The following is a 27180-nucleotide window of genomic DNA, read 5'->3' on the forward strand; positions in this document are numbered from 1 at the left end:
GTGTAAACCCTCCAGAGCACTGGACTAGGAGCAGAGCAGGAACTCCATCGCTGTCCCCACCATCAGTAGTACTTGGGGGAGAACAGCAAGACATGCCCGAGACCTGGTTGCAGAATTCTCAACTCTCCGTATTTATGACAGAAATATGTCCATGCCCTGACAACAGCTCAAACTCCAATCCAATCCAATCAGTCTTATTTTCTGAGACAACTTTTAAGAGCATGGTATTTTTAAAAGGTTATAGGCTGGAATGATAAGCTGGTTTTGGTAGGATGGCATCAAGCGGTAGAGGCAAAGGAGAAAGGATATGTTTCAGGTGAGGTTTGAAAAGGGATGGAAAGTTAATGAGGTGGAGAGATACCGTCAAACTGTTCCAGATGGCAGGGTCTGACAGAGGAGGCCAGGGAGGGTTAGCAAAAGGAATGAGGATGGGGAGATGGGAGAATGAGGTCCAGCAGAGAGAGGGCATTCTCAACCTAGATGATAATCAATTCTGAATCACATCACAGAGTGGATAAGGAGCCATTAGAAGGGAACGCTGGAGGACCCGGGAGACCAGATGCAGACAGATGGGGAAGTGAGGAGGGACCTAAACAGAAAAGTTGAGGCTATCAGAAGAGGAACAATCATGTGCAGAACAATGACACGAGCTCAATGACTGATACAGAGTTCCTTGGATTAAAAGAATGTAGCAGAAAGGGAAGGGCTAAGAAGTATTTTCCCTCCTCCGTTAAGACAAAAAAGATTAAGTGTATTGTTGCAGTGGGTTGAGGTTGCACCTAGGAAATGAATTTCTGAGTAGAAAAAAATTAAACACTGGATGAGTGTCAATCAAAGAACCTCAGAGTTCAGAGGGACTCGGAGGTCACTTGAATAATCCCTTGGAAGATTATCAGACACGTTGTGAGATTGTTCTTGTTGGGGAGAATTAAGAATGAGATTGCTGGCTGTCCAAGAGAGTTGAGTTGCATTTCTCTCAGGAGACAGGTCCTAGATTAATGTCTGACCTTCCGTTTCAAGCGTGACGCGTCTGTGATTGGGGGAAGTGTAGGGAGCAAAGACTGAAGGGAAGAGAATGTGGATGTGATCGGAACACAGTCTGTTAGTCCTGCTCAGTGCCAGTGGATACAGTAATGCCCAGGCATGCTCAAGAGGAAGAAGAGAAAGGGTAGCAAGGTTTGGAGGAGGGAGATCAGGAAGGAGAAAGGGGCAGACAGAAAGAAAAGAAGCCCAGCAGGGAGCGGTTGGGTGCCAGCCATGAACGAACGAACGAACGAACGCCTCACTCAGACACCTCATTGAGATGCAGGTCAACAGGGCTGCCTGTATAGTAAGCTAATGGGACAGGGGCCGAGATAGTTAATTCTAATTCAGGCCATAAGTGTGCTTGGGAAGAGAGAGGAAGAGAAGGCAAGTAGAAAGTAAAATGACACTTAGGCCAGCTATGATTTGGGAGTCGACAGTAAAACGAAAGCAGAGATGTTTGAACCCAAATTTTGAGCCAGTAGAGAGAAGACAGGAAGATTAAAATGGGGGGCGACAAAAGATAAAAGGTGACCGGAGCCAGGCTCCCCGTGGAACGTCAGTTAATACTTATCGGCTGATGTTGGCTTTGGTAGACAGAGTAAAGCCTGGGAGAGGAAAATGCCATTGCCAATGGGGTATGACAGTTCAGACCTGTGGACCCCAAGCGGTGGCATCTGAGAAAGAAGTCGAGTCAAACCCAGTTATCACCATGGACAACGACGCTACGCGCAAGAGGCCAACCAGTCTCAAGGAAAAAGAAATGGCAAAATCCTGACAAGAGAGAACCAACAAAGCCTGTCGAAACTGTGAAAATACATTCCCTTCTCAGAGAGTCTGTTCACTTCTCTTGAGGTACTGTAGCCCCCGGTAGAGAAGGCAGGACTCGCAGAGGTAGTGGTGGTCAAGCGGGCCCCCAAGAGTCTTGCTTTACTCGCTCAAGAAAACTCCTTCGTCAGATGTGGCAAGAAAGCTGAGACAATGTTATTTTTGACTTTGGCTCCAAGGCCAGGTAATCACAGGCAGTCTCATTATGAAGGATGGGGAAAGGAGCAGGGGCAGAAGACAGCCTCTCTTCTCTAGATTTCAATACCAGGGGTAAAAGAATGTTTCTGATGGTGTTTGGTCTATTGTTGGCCCAAAGTTCCCCTCATACTGGTAGGGACAGGCCTTTCCTACTGGTAGGGACAGGCCTTTCTTATTGGTAGGGACAGGCCTTTCGGGTGAAGGTTATTTTCTTCTGGCTCTACCTTGGTAGAGGAACAATAAGGCAAACAAGTTGAAACAGTCCCTTGAAGCCTTAATAAGAAAAACACTCGATTCCCAAATCTGAGAAGTGTTAGGTTCACCTAAAACACATTCTGCTGCAATACTGTGGGCCACGCTTCTGTGTGGGATGATCCTTTAAAATTATTCTCAGGGGGCGCCTGGGTGGTTCAGTCGGTTAAGCGGCCGACTTCGGCTCAGGTCACGATCTCGTGGTCCGTGAGTTCGAGCCTGCGTCAGGCTCTGGGCTGATGGCTCAGGGCCTGGAGCCTGCTTCGGATTCTGTGTCTCCCTCTCTCTGCCCCTCCCCCGTTCATGCTCTGTCTCTCCCTGTCTCAAAAATAAATAAAACGTTAAAAAAATTAAAAAAATAAAAAAAATAAAAAATAAAATTATTCTCAGATAGGGGCGCCTGGGTGGCTCAGTCGGTTAAGCAGCCCACTTCAGCTCGGGTCATGATCCCACTGTTCATGAGTTCGAGCCCCGCCTCCGGCTCTGTGCTGACGGCTCAGAGCCTGGAGCCTGCTTCGGATTCCGGGTCTCCCTTGCTCTCTCTCCTACTCGCGCTCTGTCTCTCCCACTCAAAAATTAAATAAACATTAAAAAAAATTTTAAATTATTCTCAGATAAAGAACCACTTATTTACTGTTAAAAACACATTGATTAAAAAATGCTTGATACGCCTATAAAAAGCCCAGCCCAGGATTCTAGTGCAAAAAATGGTAGTGCCTGGAACACACAGTAGGTACTCAACAGTTAACTGTTCAATGGACAAGAGAGAGACGGATGAAGAACCTAACGACCCAAACAAACTACTAAGAGTGTGGGTATGTGTAGAAAATGTTTTCCTTTACTTGCACTCTTTTCTCCTTAAGAGACTTAGAAAGACAGTGCAATTGCCCTATGATTTCGGGAAGACATCAAGCACATATAATAGCAAGGCAGTTTCGGAGAACATGAAGCACATCTCCCCTCCCCTCAGCCCAAGGTCTGGATAAGGTTCTAGCCACCAGGGGTCTAGTTAAGAACTTGAAGCATTTGCTAAGAGCTCCCGGAGAATTCAACAGTCCTACCAATTCCAACTATGCAAATCCTGTTCATTTTACCAAACAATTACTCTGAGCCTACCACATGCAGGGCACTGTGCTAAATATCTGGGGAAGGTATAGTAGTTGCCGTCCTCAGTGAGTACAAAAAAATACGTGTGTTTGGGGGGTGCGAGTGAGGGTGTGGAAACTGTGTGGTGAGGAGGATGAGACAAGAAAGAAAGGAACTTCATCCTGGTGCAAATCCACCCATCATCCCCTCCCTCGCCCCCCCCCCCCCAAAAAAAAGAAACCCAAAACAAAGAAGGAGCATTAAGATTGTAATTACCTGTTTTGCCCTCTAGGATTTTGGTGGTTTCCTGTCTCCCGCTTAACTTGTATTTCTTGGTTTTATTATTACAGTCTAAGAACAACAGCACCACAGAGAGGGGTGGGGTTCAAAGAACTCAATGAACAACAGTAGTATTGGTGAGCCTTGAACCTGGTTGACAGAGCTGCGAGTGGACGGCAAGGTAAGGCGCCGCACTACTCAGACACAATGTTTCACATCCCGGCCAATGATTCACATGCAGTCAGACACAAGAGGAGTCAAATTATGGCAAACTTTCTACATATAGATTTTATCTGAGCCATTAATTGGCAGCTAAGCTAAGTACCAAACAGAAAACAGCAGATGTAAAGATTTTGGGGGGGGAAAGTGAAATGGCAACTACAGAGAAGGTATCAATACTTAACTCATTTATCAAGGTTTTTCACAACTCTCTTAGTAAACATTTAAATCTCCTTCCACTGCAGGGGACCAATGCTTCCAGAAAACTCCAAAAACTGGCAATAGTTAAAATCAAAATGTTTGTAACAACATTGCTTGGGTTCACTCTGGTTCCAGTAGGTAGGATTTAAAAAAGAAGTTCTGATACACATGACTAAAAATGATTGTTTCATGATTATAACATAAGAGGAGCATCAACTTCTCAACATCGAGACAAGAAGATGCTAAAATCAGTTAAGAAAAGAACTTTTTAGGTTGAGTCCTGTCTTTAAAAGTCTTAGCCAAAACCAAAACATAAAGGATAGTCTTTTAATAGTGATTCACAAACAGAAATTCTATGTTTATACCAATTGCAGAGGATAATGTCAAAACAGAATTTACTATCTTGTGCTAACAGCCTCATTTAAAATGGATAGTCTTTCCTATATTTTCCCAAAGTACCTTTTAAAAAGACTTGTTCTGCTATCCAAACAACTTGCAAATGCATTCGGTAAGTTGGGCTACAGTATTTATTCTCTTTCCTATTATTGACTCAAGATCTATTTCTCACTATTTGCTTTGTGCTCATTCTTCTGCCAAATAAAATATTAATTGCATTTTTAGCTGCACTGCTGGTGATCAAAGAACTCTGATATGTCAAGCTAAACTGATAGAAATAGCATCCATTAACATATTTATAGGTTCAGAGCTTCTAGTGCATAATTACACCCATTAATTACTTGACAGTAGTCTATATTACAGGCTAAAAAAGAAAGACATTTGCAGGTACACAAATGGTAAAGTGTTCTTTTTTTAATAATAAATTATCACTAAAGAATGTTCTATCTCAAGGAAAGAAAGCAAAAGGGCTCACATGTCTATCTGTACGTAGCCAGGACAGAATTTTAAAGCAACGATTCACTAACTTTGGGACAGAATGTACACAAAGTAAAATCAGATGGCATAGAGTGATTTCAAAGAAAAGCATAATGTGAATATTACAGAGAGATGTGATTGATATCTTAGAGTTCTAAGAAAGACAATCTCAAGCCAGTAATTCTTGACGATAAGATACAGAGCAACGGTTTTTACTTGCAAATAAACTTCTTCAAATATCACACAGGACCCGAGCATTTCAAATTACCTACATTTCTGAACATGCAATTCTAACATGTAGGGAAAAAAACAGAAAGCTGTCCTTGGAGAAAGCTCATGAGATGTTAGAAATTAATAGAATAAACAACGGTTCTGTAGATTCACCAGCTGTGCGCGTCCTGAAGCTGCCAGCTGCATTTAGTACATGTATCATGCAAAGGACAGTAACACACACTTGATTCCTCTTGACCAGTTAATCACTATGCAAAATGACGGTTTCTCATATTAACTTCAGCACCGGACCCAAACACATTTTCTTTTCAGCAACGAATGAAGAAGTCGTTACGAAAAGAAAAGGCAATCGCACAAGCCACATTTTCTCCCCCTAATTTCAGCACGAACACGACCGGGATGTAAGGATGAAAAGCAAAGCGGACTCCACCTGTACGTATAGGTCTGTACATATCTCACTGAGTTCTTTGTTGCCTGACAATAAATTGTAAAGGCAGTCCTATTTGAAAGTAAAAACCGTTACACTGTGTTTACAGGCTACTGCACCAGACTGGCTGAGCGAATAACAAGGAAATCACGGTACCTTTCGCAAGTCGCCTCAGAATCTGACAACGGCATTTAAAAGAGACAGCTATCATTCTTGCTCACTGCCTTCTGTGGCAAAGTGTACTCAGGGCTCTGCTCTGGTGGCTGCAGCAGCAGCATATGAATTCCTTGTGCACATACCAGGAGAAAGGTAGTCCCAGTGGGGAGTGACAAAGCTTAATTCCTCTTGGCTGATGCAGAGGTCCGCTCCGTGTCATCTGGCAAAGCTGTGTCATTCACTACTACTAGCCCTGCCCGCCCGCCCCAGCCTCCTCCCCCTGCACAATCACAATAGCTTAGAAAGTAAGGCTGTTTCGATAGCAACAAAGCACCAAATTGTGGAAAGCAGGGACAAGGCTGGGAGAGGAGCCATTCCATAAATCTAATACTAAGCACTGAGCGATGCATTCAGTTTTAGGCAAAGGGCTATGTATTCCAGCCGATTCAGCTACCCCCGCTCCCTTCCGTCTCAGCATGAAGTCAGGGTGCTTTATGTGTCTCATTTCACTAGAAATGTTACTGAGATGCTCGCACTCTCACTTTACAAAGAAATGCATGTATCATATACCATGTTTTCTTAACAAGAATGGAAGGCAAAGGAGGGAGGCAGTTTATCTTCGGGATTCAGTAGAAAACAGGAGGGAAAGGGCCCTATAACAGAGTCGGAAAGACCTATTTGGCACTTTGCAAATCTGTGAGGGCAAGGCAGTCTAGCTTTGGAGAAGAAATGCAGCAAGGGCTCAGGGAAAGGGCTCAGGCAAGGGGGCCATCAGGCAGATGGAGTCCCAGCCCCCTTAATTACCCTTCCCCCCCCCCCCCCAAAAAAAAAGAAACTTGGCTGGAGAGCAACACAGTGAAGACTGTTTCTAAAGATACCAGGAATAAATGCAAACAAGGCCAAGTATTTCTATTTTTAATGTACTTTATCATCCTATTTCCCAAACAACTCTCCACCAAGCCATTCTTCTCATTATGCAAATAAAACAGTCTTGCAACACTGCAGATATTCATGAGTATCTGCTCCAGTGGAGTGAAGAGGAAATTAACAAACCCCTCACAATCCATTCACAAAATGACAGGAAGGAGGGGCACATTTCTTCATCTGTTTGCACCAGCCTACTCACCATTGAGTCAATACAAACTAACATTTGGTATGGAATTTTAATCAAAACCCAAGAATCTCCCACAGGAGTTAACACAAACATTCAGAGCCCCCCCCCCAAAATCACAGTTGGTCAGGAACTTAAAAAAATTAGCTGTTAGTCAAAATGAAAAGATATATCACTGTCCAAACTATTTGATTAATATTTCTAGGACTATATGAATTATTCAAATGGTCTTATTCTCTACTCTAAGGCTGTAAAAAAAACCTTCCAAGCTGGTTTCTAAAATAACATCCAATATTCCAAATTTAGCGATAAAACTTTCTCCTCTTCATTCATAAATTCCAAATTAAGTCAAACAATTTCAATCTGCCAATATTGAAAAGCATATGCTATTTGGGGTCCAATAGAAAAATAATCTCTGTGTGAAAAATAACTGAATATCGTAAGCATCTACTTTAAAGGTTTTTGAAAAGAACAGAATTCCCTGACCAAAGACGGTCTAGCTAAAGCAGTCAGCTACTAATCAATAGGAAAGTACATTAAATGGATTGTATTGCAGAATCAAATTTTTATAACTGTTTCAATTAGCATAAATCTGTTTTTGCATTTCAACCCATCTCATTTTCATCTTTATTAGGTCATCCTTAGTAATATGTTAGCCTTCTTGATTTTTTTTTTGCTTTGATAGAAATGTACCTTAGTGCTAGAGAATTGGGTTATTAGCGAAAGTGAGATAAATATTTACAGTTAGGTCTTTCAAAGATCCTTCCCCAAAACTAACAACTTTCTTTAAATCTAGGTACTCAGAATATGCAGCTGTCAAATAGCATTAGTAAAATCTTGCCTGGGGAGTATCACCACTCCAGCCCATTTTATTAATGTCTATTCAAATAAAACTCAGAATCATTCAGGAATCTCTTGCCCCCTCCTCTTATGCTTACTCAGATCTAATTTGCTTCTTCCTTAAGGCTAAAGTGATCAAATATTTCCTCTTGTACTAGAATGCTCAATTACTTTTTAAAAGCTCTGTCTTCTGGTCCTAAGAAAGATCCTCAGAACTACTAAAATATCTACTTTTCTGGCAGGAGAAAAAAACCCTATCCTGGAGCCCTTTGAAAGGTTCCTGGAGGCTCACATTAGGGGATTTTTTTTTTTTCTCTTTGGAAATTATGGCTGCCAATCCATATATATCCTATTAAACAGCTCAGGCTCAGCTCCAGGAATCTTACAGAAATAGAGGCATCCCGGACTGACCCTTTTCTAGGAAATGAAGGAATCTGCCATGTGTGTCTACCTTCTTCCATTTTTGGCCTCTCTGGTCCTCAGAGATTTCCCTGGGAGCCATTCCCAGCTCTGCCTTCTTATCCTAAGCCCTTCACCTAATTCCAGCCTAGCCTCACATCCTGGACTCTAATGCTCGCAGAACAGCTTCCAGCAGGCAAGTTTTTCTATCCCAAAACTTACTGGCCTGTCGGACAAAGGTCTCAAGTGGGCAAGACCACGGTCTCCTAACATAAGCTACCACTGGGCAGAGTAACCTGCCTTTCTCAGCTGCCAGTTTAATGGAAGTATGTGTCTTTGGAATCCTATAATCAACTGCGACAATTACGATGGCCCAGCTGTCTTGCCAGCTCAAACTTAACAGCATGCTCTTTGAGGGTCACCATGTGGGAACTGTAGAGATACAAGCAGGCAAAATGGTATAATACACATATCTGATTAAGCTCCAAAGTGATCTGGAAAACAGCTGATGAAGTGTACTCCTCTTTTCTTAAAAATACCCTCAATATATGAAAACATGTGCTTGCTGGATTTAAGGTTGATCATTCCCTTAAAATTATCATTTTTATTTTAGGGTTTCTTTCAAATATTAGTTTTCTTGAGAGAGAGAGAGAGAGAGAGAGAGAGAGAGAGAGAGAGAGAGAGTGTGTGTGTGTGTGTGTGTTTACAAAGCACTTTCACACACAATGCATCACTGGAATGACTCCCTTATGGGTTTTTGTTCCTGATAAGGAACCTGGTTCTCAGAGCATTTTTCATCGAAGTCACTCAGCTACTAAGTTGCAAAGAACTAGAAAGAATCCAAGGCTTCTCACCCTGGCCGAATAGTCTTTCTACTCTTTACTTTGTTACTATGCCTCTTTTCCACGGACAGAAAACGTAATCCTGATTACAGGGGGAAAATCCCATTAACAAAGACCATTTCTATGCAGTTACGTTTTATGATAGGAGGCAAATCTAGAGTCTACCGTTTCAACCACCCCTTCTTCTCTGCCCTCACCCATGCCCCGCTGAAGTGCAGCCAGTGTGTCTACAACCACAGTGACCAAAAGGACGCAGAAACTGGAGGCAGTTAAGACAGGTTCCTCCAGGGACCAGATCATTATGCACCAAGCGGTATCTTTGTCATACTTGTGTTTAAATATTTTATTTTTTAAAATTTTTATTTATTTTTGAGAGAGGGAGAGACAGAGTGAGTGGGGGAGGGGCAGAGAGAGAGGGAGACGGAATCGGAAGTAGGCTCCAGGCTGCGAGCTATCAGCACAGAGCCTGACACGGGGCTCGACCTCACGAACGCTGAGATCATGACCTGAGCTGAAGTCAGATGCCTAACCGAATGAACCACCCAGGTGCCACCCCCCCTTTTTTAAAAAAAAATTTAATGTAAATATTTTAGTATCTCTGTCAGTGACATTATGGTACAAATTACCTTATCCTGCTACTTTTTCTCATTTCCTTGATTCTTACCTTTCTTCTGTGTAAAATCTCCACCCCCCAAAATAAACAGTGCTGTTTACAGATTCTTCTGATTCTTAAATTTTTTTATGTTTACTTTTTTTATTTTTGAGAGAGAGAGAGAGAGAGAGACAGAGATACAGACTGTGAGCAGGGAAGGGGAAGAGAGAGAGAGGAGACACAAGATCCAAGGCAGGCTCCAGGCTCTGAGCTGACAGCTCAGAGCCCAGGGGGGCTCAAACTCATGAACTGCGAGATCATGACCTGAGCCGAAGTCGGCACCTAACCGACTGAGCCACCCAGGTGCCCCCAGTTCTTCTGATTCTTAATAAATCATAAGTCACAAGTTTCCTGCCATATACTTCTACCTGGGAAATTCATTAAAAAAAAAACAAAAACAATGGGGTCAACTCCACAAATACCCCACTACTTTATATTACTAGAATCAACTTGATTAAAGTACACACATACTGTGTACTTTCCTCTTCATTTCAACTGATTTTGTAAATCTGTCACAAATACATTTCATAGATCCTACTTGTTTGATTATCTATTACCTTTTTCTTTGGATGCAATTGATTGAAATTGTTTAACATGGTCAGGCCATTATGTAGACAGCACACGATATCTTGAATCAGCTAGTATTGAATCAGTATACTGATTTTTTCCCCTCACACTTGGCAACTGTTAGGCATCTCCCAAATCTTTAGAGCATTTTAGAACACAGTGTTCTCGGAGGTCTCAAAATGTGACCAGGTCGTCTTTTTCAGCTACTTACCGGCAATCTTGTTGACTCATCCATAGCTTATTATAACCAGTCGTTTTTAGTTTCCCTCTCAAAGATGCTGAGAGTAACTATGATCCCCACACATATTCTAGTTCTCGTGACCACTGTCTGCCACTCAGTTCACAGAATATGTCAGTGTGAGACCAAACATTTAGACTGGACTCCAGACAGAACCTGTCATCGCCAAGCTGCGGACTACTGAGAAATAGGAAAAGCAAGACTTAATTTGCTGATAGAGGTTCTAAGGGTGTGAAGATTTGGTGTAATTGCCCAAGACAGGATTTATAAGGCATTTTTTAACAAATATTTTATGAGAAAACATTTGTGTAGAAGTAACGATGCCCTTTAGGAAGTGTCATTAGGACATACTCTGGCAAATCTGGGGTGATTAAAAAGCACTTAGTGGCTCTGAGCCCCTGGTGTGCCATGCTATAAAAGGGAGGGTATAATGCACACTTTATGTGTTATTTGCTTATCTCGTTAGGGCTCTGAATTCAGCTCTTCACGGGGCCAGGGGAAGAAGGTTGCCTGCAGTTAACATGAGAAGGCCAGGAAAGCCCCCATAAAGGTAAGAACTTTAGAGATTTTTCAGTTAAAAGTATCTGGTTGGAAATGTTAAAGAATGGAATATGTAGAAAACGAGAAATGCAGCACAAGAGGAAACCGGCCAGAAATCAACCCCACAAAAGACCAGGTTAAATCAAATATTTACTGGGGTACCATGAAGACAGAAGATGGTGCAGTGGCCAAAAGCCCAGGCTTTATAATCAAACTGGCTTTGAGTTGTGCTTTACCACTAAATGGCCAGGTGACATAGAGCGAGTGAGTGAACCTCTCGTTTTTCATTTCTAAAATGGTGAAAATCATTTCCCAGCTTGTTTTAATAATTCATTGAGCTATTTACGTAAAGTGCCTAGAATAGAGAATAGTAAAAAAAAATTCATTAGTTTTTATGTATTTGGTGGGAAATACAATGATACAATTTGGCATTTGGTTACAGAGCTCAGGCTCTTGAGGTAGGGCTGGGGTTAATAACAACTAAAATGATCCCTTTTCTGTGAAGTCTTCCATGATTGCAGTGGCATGAAGTAATCGCCCCTCAACTCCTGTTTCCTGCCCTCATCTCTCCTCCTTCTCCCACTCCTGAATGATGGCATTTCCCCAAATTCAGTCAGAGCGCCTTACCCCATCTGCAGCATTGTATCTACTCCAGACTCCAGTGGTCACCTCTCTACTTTGACTCCCAAAGCTTGGCCTTCAACTCAATCTTGCTCTCATTCCAAACCTCATTCCCGGATCCTTGATTCCCAGATCTGTGGCGCCCTTCATAGACATCTCAGATTATCCCGTTATCCAATCTCACCCCTCATTTTGTCCCCAACAGGATGGCTTCTCTTCCATGAACCCACTACTCACCACCCTCTTCCTTTATAGTCATTCCTTTCAAATCCACCAGTAAAACCCCTCTCACCATTCTCCCCTTCTGAGTGCCAGCAGCTGGTTGAAACCTGCATAGTCATTATACACAGAAGTCTTCTCTTGCAAACATATATTGACTGTTCTGTTCTAGGCACTGGGGCATTGGGCCCCATACTAGGTATGCCAGTGAACTCATCCTAGAATCAGTGGCCAACAGTTTTTAAAATTTTTATTAATATCTGAGTAGGTCTTGGGGGCAGCATTACTTTTCAAATTTTGCAGTATTAGTCAAACTTTTTTTTTAGGGCAAAATTAGAGGGTACTTTATGTAAATAATCTCATGTATTACAACAACAGATTGCCCAGGTTATGCCAAATACCTTGACCAACAATTTGCAGATCACCTGGAGGTAGTATGTTATTTCAAGAATGAAGAAAAGTGGACTACATCAAATAAGAAAGCTTCTGCACAACAAAGGAAACCATCAGGAAAATGAGAAGGCAACCTCCTGAATGGGAAAAAATATTTGCAAATCATATATCTGATAAGGGGCTAATACTCAGAATATATAAAGAACTCTTACAACTCAATAGTAAAAAAAATCTGACTGATTTGAAGGGGCACATGTACCCCAATAGTTACAGTAGTATTATCAAGAATAGCCAAACTATGGAGAGAGTCCAAATGTCCGTCAATTGATGTGGTATACACACACACACACACACACACACAAACACACACAATGGAATATTACTCAGCCATCAAAAAGAATGAAATCTTGCCATTTGCAATGACATGGATGGAGCTAGAATGTATTCCAAGCGAAGTAAATCAATCAGAAAAAGACAAATGCCATATGATTTCATTCACATGTGGAATTTAAGAAACAAAACATGAATATATGGGAAGTGGGGGGAAGAGAAGAAAAGCAAACCAAGAGACCCTTAATGATAGAGAACAAACTATGGGTTGATGGAGGGAGGTGGGTGGGGGATGGGCTAGATGGGGGATGGGTATTAAAGTGGGCACTTGTCATGATGAGCACTGGGTGTTGTATGTAAGTGATGAATCACTTAATTCTACTCCTGAAACCAATATTGCACAGTATTTTAACTAGAATTCAAATTAAATTTAAATTAAAAAACCTGACTAAAAATAGGTACAGGATCCGAATAGACATTTTTCTAAAGAAGACATACAGATAATAAACAAATACATGACAACATCACCAATCATCAGGAAAATGACAATCAAGTCTACAGTGAGATATTACCTCACACCTGTTAGAATGGCTATTATTGAAAAAAGACAAGAAATTACAAGCGTTGACGAGGACGTGAATAAAAAGGGAACCCTTGCACACTGTTGGTAGAAACATAAATTGGTGCAGTGACTATGGAAAACAGTACGGAGATTCCTCAAAAAATTAAAAATAGAACTACCATATGATACAGCAATTCTACTTCTGGGTATTTATCTGAAAAAAAACCCCACTAATTTGAAAATAAATTTGCACCTCCAGGTTCATGCAGCATTATTTACAATAGCCAAGAGAAGGAAACAACCTAAGTGTCCATCAATGGATATATGAACAAAGAAATATATATATGTATGTGTGTGTGTAGGAGTATATACATATATGCATATAATGGAACATTATTCAGCCATAAAAAAGACTGAAATCTTCCCATTTGTGACAACATGGAATGGACCTTGAAGGCATTATACTAAGTGAAATAAGTCAGACAGAGAAAGACATATATGTATGATCTTAATTACATGCGGAATCTAAAAAACAAAACAAAATGAATCTAGTAAGTATAGAAAACAGATGAGGCAAGGGATGGTGAGTGAGTGAAATGGGTGAACAGGTCAACAGGTACGAACCTCCAGTTATAAGATAAATAAATCCTGGGGATATAATGTACAGCATGGTGACTACTACAGCATATATTTGAAAGTTGCTAAGAGTATAAATCTTTTCTTTCCCTCTCTCTTTTTTTTTAATTTCTTTTTGTTGTTAGGAGAATAGCTCTTAATACTCATCACACACACACAAATTCTGTTAACTATGTATGGTGACTGACGTTAACAAGAGTTATTGGTATCAATATGGTGGTCATTTTGCAATATATGCAAATATTGAATTCATTATATTGTACACATAAAATGAATACAATGTTACATGTCAATGAGACCTCAATTAAAAAAAAAAAACCAAGGAAGTCCAACAGGAGAGGTTCTCTCATTATTAAAAAGACTAACTGTAGAGGCATGGATTAATGCTGACTTAAAGGACTGTTCATTTTCCACACTCCCCGGATGTGTGCAGGGGTTTTCTGTGCTACTAAGAAGGCGAGACACAGAACTAATTCAAAAGCCCAAACATAAGGAGTGATGGTGTGTGCACGGAAGCGATATTAGATCAAGGGAAGACATGGGATTTCCCAACGAGGTTTGCATGAAGTGCTTATTCCAATATCGCCCTCCATACACAGCCTATTACAACCTGTGGATTGATTATTTTCCCAGATCACTAAATACCATCTAACACACTATTTTCATTATCCGTTTACTGTTTGCCCTTCTGCAGCCTGGAGCTTCCCCACCCCCCCCACCCCTTTTTTCTTTTTTTCCAAATGAGAGCAGGATTTCTTGTCTGTGTTCATTGCCTAGGACTGCACCCAGCACATGGACACTATTTCATAAAATTTTTGTTGAATAATTTTGGAGGGTTTCCTTTCTAGTGGACTTCTTTTATAAGCAATACTGTTTCTAAAGCTCTTCTGTAAAAGATGAAGTTGACAACTTTGGGGGAGGGGGTGGGAATCTCTGCCTCTTTAAGAGCAAATTCTTCCGAATAATATGTTTCTTGAAGGCTACCTGTTTGAGGAGGGGGAAAAAAAGAGACATGCCATGTACCCTCCTTTCCAGAGCACACCTCAGATTTATTCCTGGCGCTTCTGACAAGATGATTCATAAGGACCCTGTTGTTCTCGAAATAGGAAGAAGCAACCCTAGTTTTTCACCGAAGTCAGAGGCAGGAGGAGCAACAAAGAAAAATCCAAAGTAAAAGATGCTAAAATTGAGAAGGATTCTCTCTGGCTTGGCAGCAGAAAGAGAAAGGTAGCAAGGACAGCTCATCTTGAGAGTCGAGTCTGGTCTAACGCTCCTAATTGTGGGCTGTCAAGGATATAATGTATCCCTAAGATAACAGATGTGTCTGTGTTTAAAAGTTTCCATATCCAGGAGCGCACAGCTAAATAACTTGGTAATTCCGTCTTCAACAGGGCTTTGTACTTTATAACAATTAACCTCCAAACTAACCTTGTTGCTGTTTTAGCTGCTATTTTGACACTTTTCATTTTGTTGATATAGAAGTTACCCTTTCCATGGTTAGAACCCATGCATTAAAAACAAACGACACCTCACAGCCACCTCAGTTCTAGGATACTTTGCTCATTCAAATAAAGGTGAAGGGTGTGTATCCTGTAGATATATGACAATCTAAAGAATGTGAACGCAATGAGGGAAAAGTAAGTCTTGATTTTCTTATCATATTTGATACAATGAAATGGATAGCTCCTTCACTCCTTCAAGCCACCTATAAGACACATGCAATTGGAGGGCCAATGCCACCACCCACTCTAATATTTTGATCACATAACACTGAAATGATGATGGAAAGTATGAAAATGGAAAACCACACATGAGAAATAGATGGTAGGACTGAAAAGCGTCCTAAGGAGACAGTCTCAGGTTAAAGTGTGGATGTGGTACAGACTGGCCGTGTGCTCTTGGGGGAAAGTTCCTGAGCACCTCCTGCATGCTGGCCACCACCATGGGCCCTGCAAGTACAAAGGTGAAAAAGACCATGTACTTTGTGCTGAAAAAGTACAGAGCGGGGGAAACGTCAACTCAGAACAATACATATTACACACCAGGATTCTAAACAACAAACTATAGAACCACTTTACATAAAATGACATAGAGCCTTATAAACTGCTTATGTCCGGGCAGCATCGAGACTCGCCCTCCCTTTAAAGAAGAACAACACTTCAATTTTCTTCTGAGGACTCCCTCTCAGTCCATATGGTGTGGGCGGGGTGGGCACTCCCTCTAACTGCCCCTCCAGGCCATTAGGTCTGCCTAAGTAAGCACATGGTCCACTTAATCACATGGATTGGTCCAGAAATAGGCAGTCAGACAAGGCTGCCTGATGAGATGCAATCCTAGGACATTTGCTAGAAAGACTGTAAGGGAGATATGCTTCTTTCCGCAAGAACTGCCATCTTATCACCACTGTGGGAGACGTGACCCTTGATCCATGCCAAGACAGAGAAAAACAGTCAAGAGATGGAAAGTGATGGATTCCTGAAGATGTTGCTGGAATATCGAGATCTATCCATTCCCGAAGGCCTAACAGCCTGGACTTTTTGGTTATATTTGCCAATATTATCCCCCATTTGTTAATCCAGCTTGAATTGGGTTTCTGTTACTTGGGATCAGAAGTGCCCTGACTGCTACTCTTTCTCGGCTACGGATTCTTGACCTGCAAAATAAGGTTATCTCTCTAAAATCCCCTACAGTTCTGCCCTTCTATTATAATACTGTCTTATCTTATTCAGCTATCTTATAAGGTTGCTGCAGTGATCAGATGAGATAACGAAGAGGAAGGCGCTTTGTTGATTTTAAAGTGCTCTACAAAGGATAGGAGGGTTTATGAAAATGATAATATTCAAATTTAAATATATGTGTGTGTGTTTATATATATACACACTCACTTGCATGTATATATACATATATATGTGTGTATATACATACACACACACACATATATATATGTATATATACATGCAAGTGAGTGTGTATGTATGTGTGTTGAAAAAAAAGTTAGGAGGTTCCAGAGTGCACACTGTTTGTAATAATATAGTTATGTAAGAAGCACGGATTCAGAAAACAAGGACAAGAAAGGTCTTGCTCTTTCTGCGCTTCCCTCATAGGAAATTCACATTTTATCAAATCTCAAAGGTTTCTACTAACCATTACCTAAGCTGTGTTCCTACGTTCATTACTCCACCCAAGAAGGCCCTTTTCTCTCAGTTAAAAAAAATATTGCTCATTATTTTTCACTCCCCACCCCCCCCCCCTTAAAAATAATACTAAGGTCTCCTTGGGGATGTTTTGCAAATGCTTTCAATCACCAATCACTGACTCTGAGGGGAAAAAAATGTCAAGGTGTTTCTTTTATTTTCCTCTAAAAGAAAAAGAGGACCAACCTTGTAATAATGCCCAAAGTGGGGGTAAGCCTTTATAAAGATGGAAGGAGTGCAGAAATGAGGAATAAATGAAAACAAGTTGGTGTGGAGGGATATTCTACATTGGGTCTCTTTTTCTCATGAGACTCCTCCTCCTCCTCCCCCTCCCCCTCCCCCTCCTTTTTTTTTTTTTTTCAAATTTAACCCCTTTACTGGGGAGTGATTGGCATGCAAAAAGCTATAGATATTCAATCTATACAGCTTGACGTTAAAACTTCAATAGACATTCCATATTGCTTTCCCCAAGCATTGTTCTAATTAGACTTCCACCAACAATATAGGAACGTGTCCATTTCTAATGACCATCACCAATTCTGCAAAAGATCATTCTCTTATTAATCTAATGAAAAATTTGTATTTACTTGGCCTTTAGGGAAGCTGAGGATCTATTCCTAAGTGTGTGTTCCTTTCTCCACTTTCAAGGTTGTATGTATTTACATCCAAGTTAGTTAGCATATAGTACTATAATGATTTCAGGAACAGATTCCAGTGATTCATCCCTATGTATAACACCCAGTGTTCATCCCTACAAGTGTCCTCCTTTAATGTCATGAGGCATCTTCTTAAGATCCAGGTAGGTAAGCCCCTGCCATCCAGCAAGAGCAAAGCAGGTTCTGTGTTCTTGCTATGCAATGGGGTGGACAGCTATTAGAGGGCAGCAAAGTATCAGAAGCGGGAGCACAGGGCTCAGGTAGGTCCAGGGACAGACCAGGTGACTGCAAGACTAAGTCCAGCTTCCCATCATAGGACAGGGAGGGTTAACTTGCAGAGGGCCCCTCAGAATTCTTATATGGCTTATGACCAATCTGTGTCCATGGCAATGCAAGGACTCACCTGAGTATCCACGACAGGAGCACAGGTAGAGAGGCACTAGGAAATCAGCAGTGTAGGGGAAAGCCAAGAGTCAAAGTCAAGGAGAGGTGGGGAGGAGGTCGGAGGGACCTGAGTTTTGATTAGAATTGAGGGAACCCATGAGATCCGTGGGTTGTGATGACTGTTTTCAGGTTTTCCATCATCAATTGTCATTGCCAGCAGCAGCAACGGCATGGCTAGCACTTGTGTGGAGCTCTCCAGGTGCCGGGCATGGTCTAAGCCTTGACATTTATTTCCTCAGCAAATCCTCACAAAAAGTCTATGCAGGTGAAATTATTACCCCCATTTTGCACTTGAGGGAGTTCCTCCTCCTATTTGCCCACTGCACTTTGGAGCAACAATTGTAAATTTGCACGGTCAACTCTCCAGGGGACTGAAAGCTTCTGGAGGACACAGGCAGTCTTTTCATTTTCAGGGTCTCAGGGACTATGGCTGGGAGAACAGTAGGTTCTTAAGCTTTTTTGTTGTTGTTGAATGAAAGAAAGAATGAATGAAGGGGGCCACTACAAGAAGAAAGGACCAGGTGAACAAGAATGCCCTATTTCAAAGGGTCTAGTCAGTACACATTGGGATGTAAAAGACTGGGGACTAACCACCCAAGATCTGCAGCTCTCAGACTGGTGCGCCCAGAGAGTAGCCTAGCCCTAGTGGAGGCATCTCAGCTCCAGGTAGTGGGGTCCTGCAACAGCTTTCACTTGCAGGAGGTCCTTACTACCTCTGGATTTTTTCTTCCTTAGGCCTTTTCTTGCAGAAGAGAAGCTGAATAAATAGACATTTTAGGAAGCATTATATTAACCAAGGGCTGGGAGTAGGCACTCCCAGTGCCTGGTATAAGCAGGCACCTGCTTCTCCAGTCTCACCAATTCTATTTGTAAGGATCCAGCCATACAGAATGACAAGAAACATCCAGAATACACCGTCTACTCCAAAATCCATGCTTTCACCTGCCATACCACCCCTGCCTGGGATTCTGTGAAATGTGCTTACTACTTACCTATTAATCTCTTCTACTGGGCTGGGAGCTCCCTAAGGAAGAGATGGGTCTTTGTCCTTGAATCTATAACACTGAACATGTAACTGGAACACTGAAGGCACTTGATGAATGAATGGACAAATAAATAGTAAAATTCAAAAGTCCTTAGTCTGAGATGTGACTTCATCAATTTCCAGCTACACAGCCTCAGAGAAGTCACTTAACCTTTCCAAACCTAAGATTCTTCACCTATAAAATGTGAATTGTAATACTGCCCTGCCAACTTCACAGACTTGTAAAAACTGTTACATAGATTATCATATATAAAATTTACAAAATATTTACAATTTATATGTACTAATGTCTAAAACAGTTATCTATCTATCTATCTATATGTACGTATGTGAGATATATATATATATATATATATATATATATATATATATATATATATATATATGGCTCCATATATCTATCTAGGTAAATCTCTCAAGCCATTCCCTTCCTCCCCAATGCTTCCCCAAAAGGCTCAGATTTTGTCAATAAAGTTAGTCAATACCAGTTATAAGAAGCATTAACAATCATTTTCTTCAGGTCAAGAGATTTCTCAAGATAATTCTCAGCTGTAAACTGTGAATTACAAGTCAGTGAGAAGTTTTCAGATACAGAATCTGGTTTACATGAAAATATTAATTAAGGCAAGAGATAGGGGTAGCTTTACATGCATGCCAAACTAAGGTAGTACACAGCCTTATAAAGGAATTCATTCAATGGCACATATTGCCTTGTGACGAGCATGTTACGGATACTGTGAGAGATATGAGAAGGGACACATGGGTACCTGCCTTGAGGGGCTTAAGCTCTAGTTGACAAAGTACCCAAATAAATGAATCATGAAATAGGTCTCAGCAGTATAGGTGCTGTAGTCATTCAGAGTGAAGAAAATGTGATTGGAGGTTCAGGTCTTTTAGGCAGCCTTCATGGAAGAAGTAAGTCTTGGAAGAAAGAGCAAAACTTGGATTTGTGGTAAGAAAAAAACACATCATCACATTCTGGGTCAAAAATGCAAAGTAGTGGTCAAACTATACACCTTTAACTTATGTGATTTCAGCCACTTTGGGTCTTTCTCTCTTCTCTCACTATTTATACACACACACACACATACACACACACACACACACACACACACACACATAATATGCTATATTTCATGTACCAAATTCTCTGTCTTTTCATATTCCACAAGCGTTCTCAGTCATTAGGTGAGCAGTCTACCTCATTGAATATGATTCTATATTTGCATATGACTCAGCCCCTATATTTTGGCCAGCTGTTTTATCTGCTTAACCTAAGATATACAAGGATTAGTCAAGGATAATTTTGACTTTATGAGATTTTGATTCACTTAACTTTAGAATTACCCTCCACACGCTCTAGTGCTACTAAATTCACAGACTTTCTGAATCAGTTCTGATGATGTCATTTCTCACAGTAAGAATGTTCTTTAAGCAATGTTTCTTCAGTCATTGATATCCATGGTCTTCACTGAGGACAAGAGTACAAACCATTAGAAACATTACATTTGTGCAAATCCTGTGATGTATGTTTGGGTCAATAAGGAAAACTATCAAATGGACATACCCAAATTTTCTTCCATAGTACCAGAAAAAAAAAAGTCAAAACATTTCATTAAAAACAAAAAAGAGCCTGGGTGGCTCAGTCAGTTAAGCGTCCGACTTTGGCTCAGGTCATGATCCTGCGGTTTGTGAGTTTAAGCCCCGCGTTGGGCTCTGCTGAGAGCTCGGAACCTGAAGCCTGCTTCAGATTCTGTGTCTCCCTCTCTCTCTGCCCTTTCCCTGCTCATACTCTGTCCTCTCTCTCTCTCTCTTTCAAAAATAAACATTAAAAAAATTTAAAAAAAGAAAAGTTTACTTTCAAGTTTTAAGGAATATTAAAAAGTGCATATACTTTTTAAAAAGTAGTTCACTCCATCAACTTTTGCTTTTCCCATTGTATAGTTCTTTAAGTGTTTTTTAATGGCTGGCTATATTATCAAGCCTGGAATTCTACAATGCTCCCACAATGCCCTTGGTCACTCATTCTTCCATATTTTTGGTTGTGAGTCTCAGTGGTCAATAAAAAAGTTCTCTTTACAGGCATTTTTTATTCCAAAGCTACCTTTCATTTGGCTTCATATCTAATGTTTTATTTTCAGGACTGACATTAAAACTAGTCCCCAGGAAGAGAGGTCTTCCACAAATCTTCTCTGTACTTGTTTAGGGAGGGAGATTCAGGTGCTTAATTGATCAAAAGGGAGTCCCGAAAGGATGAAATATTTTGCAGAGGCATATGCTAATCGAAGTGCACTGACAGCTACGACCCACTGCTTACAGGAAGCATCATAAACTGGTTAGCTGCTAGAAATGCAAAGCTGTAAAGCAATAGCCAAATCCACATTTCGTTTTTCAAATAAGGGGCATCTTCGAAGTAGGAAATTAGGGGATTATTTGATATAATTCATGGCATAGGATAGCTGTGGAGTAAATTCACACCCTGTCCTTTTCCTCACTCCTTCTCTCGGTTTTTCATTATCAATCTCTCAGCAGGGTTTAGATGTCAGCATTGGCACCAGTAGATGGAATTGGAAACAAGTGCATTCTGCAAATCACTCCATGCTCCCATGTTGTAATTCTGTCCTCGTTCATCAGACACAGATTCCCTGTTGCTGCTACACTTAAAGTCAATTCTCTGCCATTGCAACTGTAATTTTTCACTTATTTCAGGAGTTTATTTTGTGCAAACCTTTAGGAAGCCTCACTCATTTGAAGTGGCTCAGATGGAACGGAATTTGAGTGGAGAACCAAGAGGTCACTCTCTTTATCACCCCTGCCGTCTTATTCTAATACAAAGCCTTTGATGGCTTTGATGACGTCGCGGCCAAACTTGTTGAGAGACAGGAGACAAGGCCATCTATCACCATTATTTGGAAATCTCATCTAGCAAAGGATTTATGATCTGCTCATTTCACAGGAGATTAAAAAAAATACCAAAGGCTGAATAAAGCATGTCTGGTGATGCATGAAAATGAGACGGATTTCTCAGAAGACCTGGGGGTGACTACACTCAGTCAGAAATGCCACACCACGATGCCAGTGTGGACAGGGTTTGTCTGAGACCACTACGGGGTATTTGAAGAGTGGTCGGTACCCAGCGCACCACAAAACAGAACAGCACAGGAGTTGAGAGCACAGTTTCTCCTGCGTTTGCATATAGGATATGGGCTAAGGCAAGTTACCAAACAAGTCTGTGCCTCAGTGTCCCTAGCTCTTCATAAGATCATCATAAGGATTAAATGAGTTAAGACATGTGCCCAGAAGCTCCCAGAACAGCATCCGACACACAGCGAATGTTACAGAAATGCCTACAAAACCAGTAATAACTTCCCACAGGAGGTTGCTGACATGCTCAAAGGAGTTACTGTGAATATTCAGAATAGTGCGTGGTAGACAGTAGGTGCTGAGTATCAGCCAGTGCTATTACGAATGTTGTTATTACAATAACAACAATAGTTCTTAGTAATGGTAGTACTAGGATTCCCCAGTAGGGTATGTGTCCCTATCCCAAGAGAGCCAGGTCTTGAGCTTATTAATTACAAGCTACGGTCTTTTTTTTTTTTTTTTAATAGGTTGATTTATTTATTTTGAGAGAGGGAGAGAGAGAGAGAGAGAGAGAGAGAGAGAGAGAGAGAGAGAATAGGTGGGGAGGAGGAGAGAGAGGGAGAGAAAAAAATCCCAAGCAGGCCCCACGCTGTCAGTGCAGAGGCTGATGTGGGGCTCCCTGTGGGGCTCCACATGGGGCTCTACTCGGGGCTCAAACTCATGAACCGCGAGATGACGACCTGAGCTGAGATCAAGAGTCGGATGCTTAACTGACTGAGCCACCCAGGCGCGCCATCACAGGCTGATGTCTTAACTCAGTTTGTCAAATTGACAGCTCAAGAGTCACACGTGGACTATAGGTCCACTCATTTTGCCTGAGCTGTTTAAAAGTGTTAGTTGTACCCTTCAGAAATTTCTGAAGTTCATTTAAAATTACGGACTTGCAAGTTCTTCTAACAAGCCCAGAGGTAGGGACGCCTGGGTGGCTCAGTCAGTTAAGTGTCCACAACTCTTGATTTCTGCTCAGGGCGTGATCTCATGGTTTGTGAGTTTGAGCCCTGCACTGGGCTCTGCGTGGACAGTGTGGAGTCTGCTTGGGATTCTCTCTCTCCATCTCTCTCTTCCCTTGCTCATGCTTTCTGTCTCTCAAAATAAATAAATAAACTAAGCAAAAACAAAACCAAAACAACAACTCCATTGGTCATGCCACGCGGGGCCTGGGGCCGAGCAATGTGGCTGCCTCCAGATAGCTGGGGCACACCTTACGCAGCTGACCCTACTCCTCACCACATTATGTCCATTCACTATGTAATCTGCCCAGCCTCTGGAGGTACTTGTGTTTTCTCTCCCCACCACACCCTGAATCTAGTCTAGGCCTCCTTGGGTGATATGCCCTCAGACAGAATGTGTTTTGAATGGCCCCGACCTCGACTGAAATTCTGATGGATGTTAGGGAAAGTCTCCCTGGTAAAATACACACAAGTTCAGATGCTTACAACACTGCTAATTCTAGGGGGACTATGGAACCCCTAAAGAAGCCCACTCCTGGAGAAATTCCCAGGTTTAAGGGTTTATTCATGGACAAGAAAATTCTAACAATCTCCATGGGGAGAACATGATGAAAAGAAGGTAAGTTATACAGAAGCAGAAACTGAAGGACAAGGCATATGGAGATGAAATGCTTTGAAGGGACAAATTTCGTGGTTGATTTGGTTTCAGTTCAATTTTACATCTTTAAAATGCAAGTATCATATGGGTTTGCTGTCTCATCTCGCTTCCTAAACATTTCTCCACTCCTGCACCTTTCCTCCACATCTCACTGCCAGGGGCAACTGCTAGCCCACAAGGTACCACAGTAAGCATTTGAGGAAGGCATCCCTTTCTCGAGACATCTTACTGCCATCTGCTGGCAAGAAGATGCCATAGGAAGTACATCCAGTCATCATGTCCAAGAGGAGAACAGTGCCCCCCTTGACATGGGGTCCGTGAGTAGTACACAGCTGCAAGAGACTTTCCAGCATGATCGGGATTGTAAGCATCCCTGGCATGGACTGACCATCATGACAGAAGGCTGCTATCTAGTGAGGCAAAGAGAGCAGTGCTTGCAAGCTTTGTCGTGTTGAGTTTTTAAAAAAACTTTCTATTTGAACTACCCTTAGGCTTCATGAAAAGCTACAAAGGTAGAACGGAGCTTCCACATATCCCTTACTCAGACTCCTCCAGGAGTTTTGACTTTATAACCATGGAAACCAGGGTTTTAATCATGATTCTGCCCAGATCCTGGCAGATGGGCACAGTGCCAGCACACAGGAAATGCTCAATATGTATTACATGTTGTTGCTATCTTCTGCTAACATGGCTCCTCTTACCTGTAAGTGGAGATAATAAAAATACTGAGTGTAAGCACTATATTAAATTACGTGTAAATTAAGCACCATGGAGTGACATTAGTTTTTGTTGATATCGGTGGTGATATTAACCGCTGTTATAATTTCTGTGGTTTAATGCTTCCCGCGACCACTTAGCTGGTATTCTGTCATCCCAGTTTCCCAGTAATCACTAGTAATAAGATGCTCATTATCTCAGGAGGTGGGTGTTGATGACCATCCTGGATGACGACACTAGGCATCCCAGGAGCTAAGGGCAGAACCAGCTCCAGGAGGAGGATGTGACTAATGGGGACCTTCTATTTTTGTTATCTTTTCTGAGAGTCGGCACCTCTCTGGACCACCGAAGTCTTACTGGTTGTTGTTATTGTTGTTTTAATTTCATACGAGAAAAGCAGCTCCTTTTTAAAATAAGGGAAAAGGGCTTTCTGTTCCCACTCCCAAGTCATCTGTCCCTATCCAAGGCATAGGGACCATCAGGCTCCCAATGAGGCGTGTTAGATTCTCAACCTGAGAAACAAGCAGTATAAAAGATCTTGGTTCCTCAAATAGGCTCTGATGTTTAGGCATGGGGGAAGGGGGGCAGGGCATGTGTGAGGAGTAGTCTTACACTTAGAAGTGAAGACACTTTGCTCCAAGTACTCCCACACTGCTAACACAGCACGTAATGCAAGCTTTTTCGTTACGGCATCTGTTTATATAAATTCTGACCAGGTGGCAAACTCTTCCCCTCTGCTCTCAGCAACAGTATCGAGGACAGAGAACACCTGTTCTAAAAATGGACTGATTAGCCCGAGGTTGGCATACACAGCATGGGCTTGGGGCCACACATAGGGAGGAAATCCTGCCACCTTGTCAGCGGTTGGCTCTGCTTCTCCTCTTGGCTCTAGTCCACGTCCACTACTAATGGGATTGATCCACGGGCATAAATCTGAAGGGCCTTGCTAGGCACGTGGGAGGTTATTCTGTCCCAAACTGCTACCACGTGCAGTTACTAGTCTAAAAGCAAACGTTTCGAGCATTGGGTAGGGGACGGGAGATACAAAATCTACACGATGATCCTTGTCTTTAGGGAGCTTAGGGAGCTTAGGGAGCTTGTTGCGGGTTAATGACTATGATAGAATGGAGTGGAAATACCATTAAACGATTACTTTTTCTGGAATGTAATTTACATAGGCAGGATCACTTTAAACAAGTAACAATAATTCATTGGGATATATGTCATATTAGGATTATCAACAGAATGCTGTAGAAGCAAAAAGAAAAAGGAGAAAAATAGTGGGGTGAGTGGGTAGGTTAGGGAGTGAGGAAACTGTGGGTAGCTTTTCCAGAGGAGACAGCCCTGAAGCTTGATCTTGAAGGCAAAGCAGAAGCTTATCCATGGAGGGAGGAGAAGGCAAATATTCCAGAGAAGAGAAACAGCATGCAGCATGGGGCAGATGGGAACAGAGCTTGAAAGAAATGGAAAGTACTAAGTGAAGAGAAAACCAAATTAAAATCTAGCCTAATGAATTTGGGGGAAGCTAACAATGAGCAAAGTTACTATTATCTCAAAACACCATTTTCTTATGAAGACAACACATCACAACACTTCCCAAATGTGGGGTTCTTAACAAATACAGGGTACTTCCCCTCTCAGGAATGGTCCCTCGACCCAGTGAGCATACAGTAGCACAAGTCAACCCATTCTGCTTTTTAAATCTACAGAAAGCTCTAACTTTGCATGCTCCTTGTCGTTTTTAAAATTTGTTTTCTGGTGAGTAAGACCCCAGCCTAAAGTAGAACACTAATCTAAACATTATTATGGATGGAGTAATAAAGAAGAAATTCTACAAGCTCTTTATTCCCAATAGTCACAAAGGTCAGAGGCCAAAAATAACGTAACTTAGAGCAGTGTAGAATAGACTCCAATATGAAAACAACATTTAAAAATAATTACAGTTATAAAAATTTAGATCCAGGGGCGATGTTAGGCAGCCTGCCCTAATAGAACATGGCATATGCTCAGAAAACACTTGTTAAATGAATGATTGAATAATTATTCTATTCAGTGGTTTAGACACAGTTCATCCTATGGGGAGCCTGGGTGGCTCAGTCAGTTAAGCGTCTGACTTCGGCTCAGGTCACGATCTCACAGTTCGTGAGTTCAAGCCTTGTGTCAGGCTCTGTGCTGACAGCTCGGAGCCTGGAGCCTGCTTTGGATTCTGTGTCTCCCTCTCTCTCTGCCCCTCCGCTGCTCATGCTTTGTCTCTCTCTGTGTCTAAAAAATACATAAATGTAAAAAAAAAAAAAAGAAAAAAGAAACAGTTCATCCCGGAGGTGGCGCTGGGTCTGTAAACCCCAAAGTAATCTCTGTACAGCAATGAAGGTTTAAGCTTCTCTGTAGACAAGTTTGGCCTAGTACCTGACAACAGGTGCTTTATGAATATCTGACAGTCAACAAATGAAGGGATAAGCAAATACTTTAATAAATAGAAGGACGGAGCTGTTTGAACACTGCTAATCCCGAAACAAGAGAGTAAAGTCTAAATGAAGAAGATAAAGACTGAATTTCATTCTCTACTGACCCACCTCCAACCTCACCTTTGCCAATACCTTACTTTTCTTGGATCAAGAGAAGCAGAAAAATGACCTTTTCCTCACTTCA

General features: G+C 41.6%; 1 protein-coding gene across 3 annotated transcripts in view; it reads right to left on the reverse strand.

The window, feature by feature from the left end:
- The window catches only part of GRIP1 (glutamate receptor interacting protein 1), a 670689-nt gene that overhangs the window by 264111 nt on the left and 379398 nt on the right, over positions 1 to 27180 (reverse strand). Inside the window, exon 1 of one of the 3 annotated variants that reach the window (XM_027071306.2) lies at positions 5774 to 6014. The exons of the other annotated variants lie outside the window; for them this stretch is intronic. Coding sequence (XP_026927107.1) covers positions 5774 to 5828 — 55 coding nt within the window. The 5' untranslated portion in view covers positions 5829 to 6014. Of the gene's footprint in view, positions 1 to 5773; positions 6015 to 27180 lie in introns of those variants that run through there. 3 annotated transcript variants of the gene reach the window in all.

Source organism: Acinonyx jubatus, chromosome B4 (assembly GCF_027475565.1).
Source record: "Acinonyx jubatus isolate Ajub_Pintada_27869175 chromosome B4, VMU_Ajub_asm_v1.0, whole genome shotgun sequence".
Classification (NCBI taxonomy): domain Eukaryota; kingdom Metazoa; phylum Chordata; class Mammalia; order Carnivora; family Felidae; genus Acinonyx; species Acinonyx jubatus.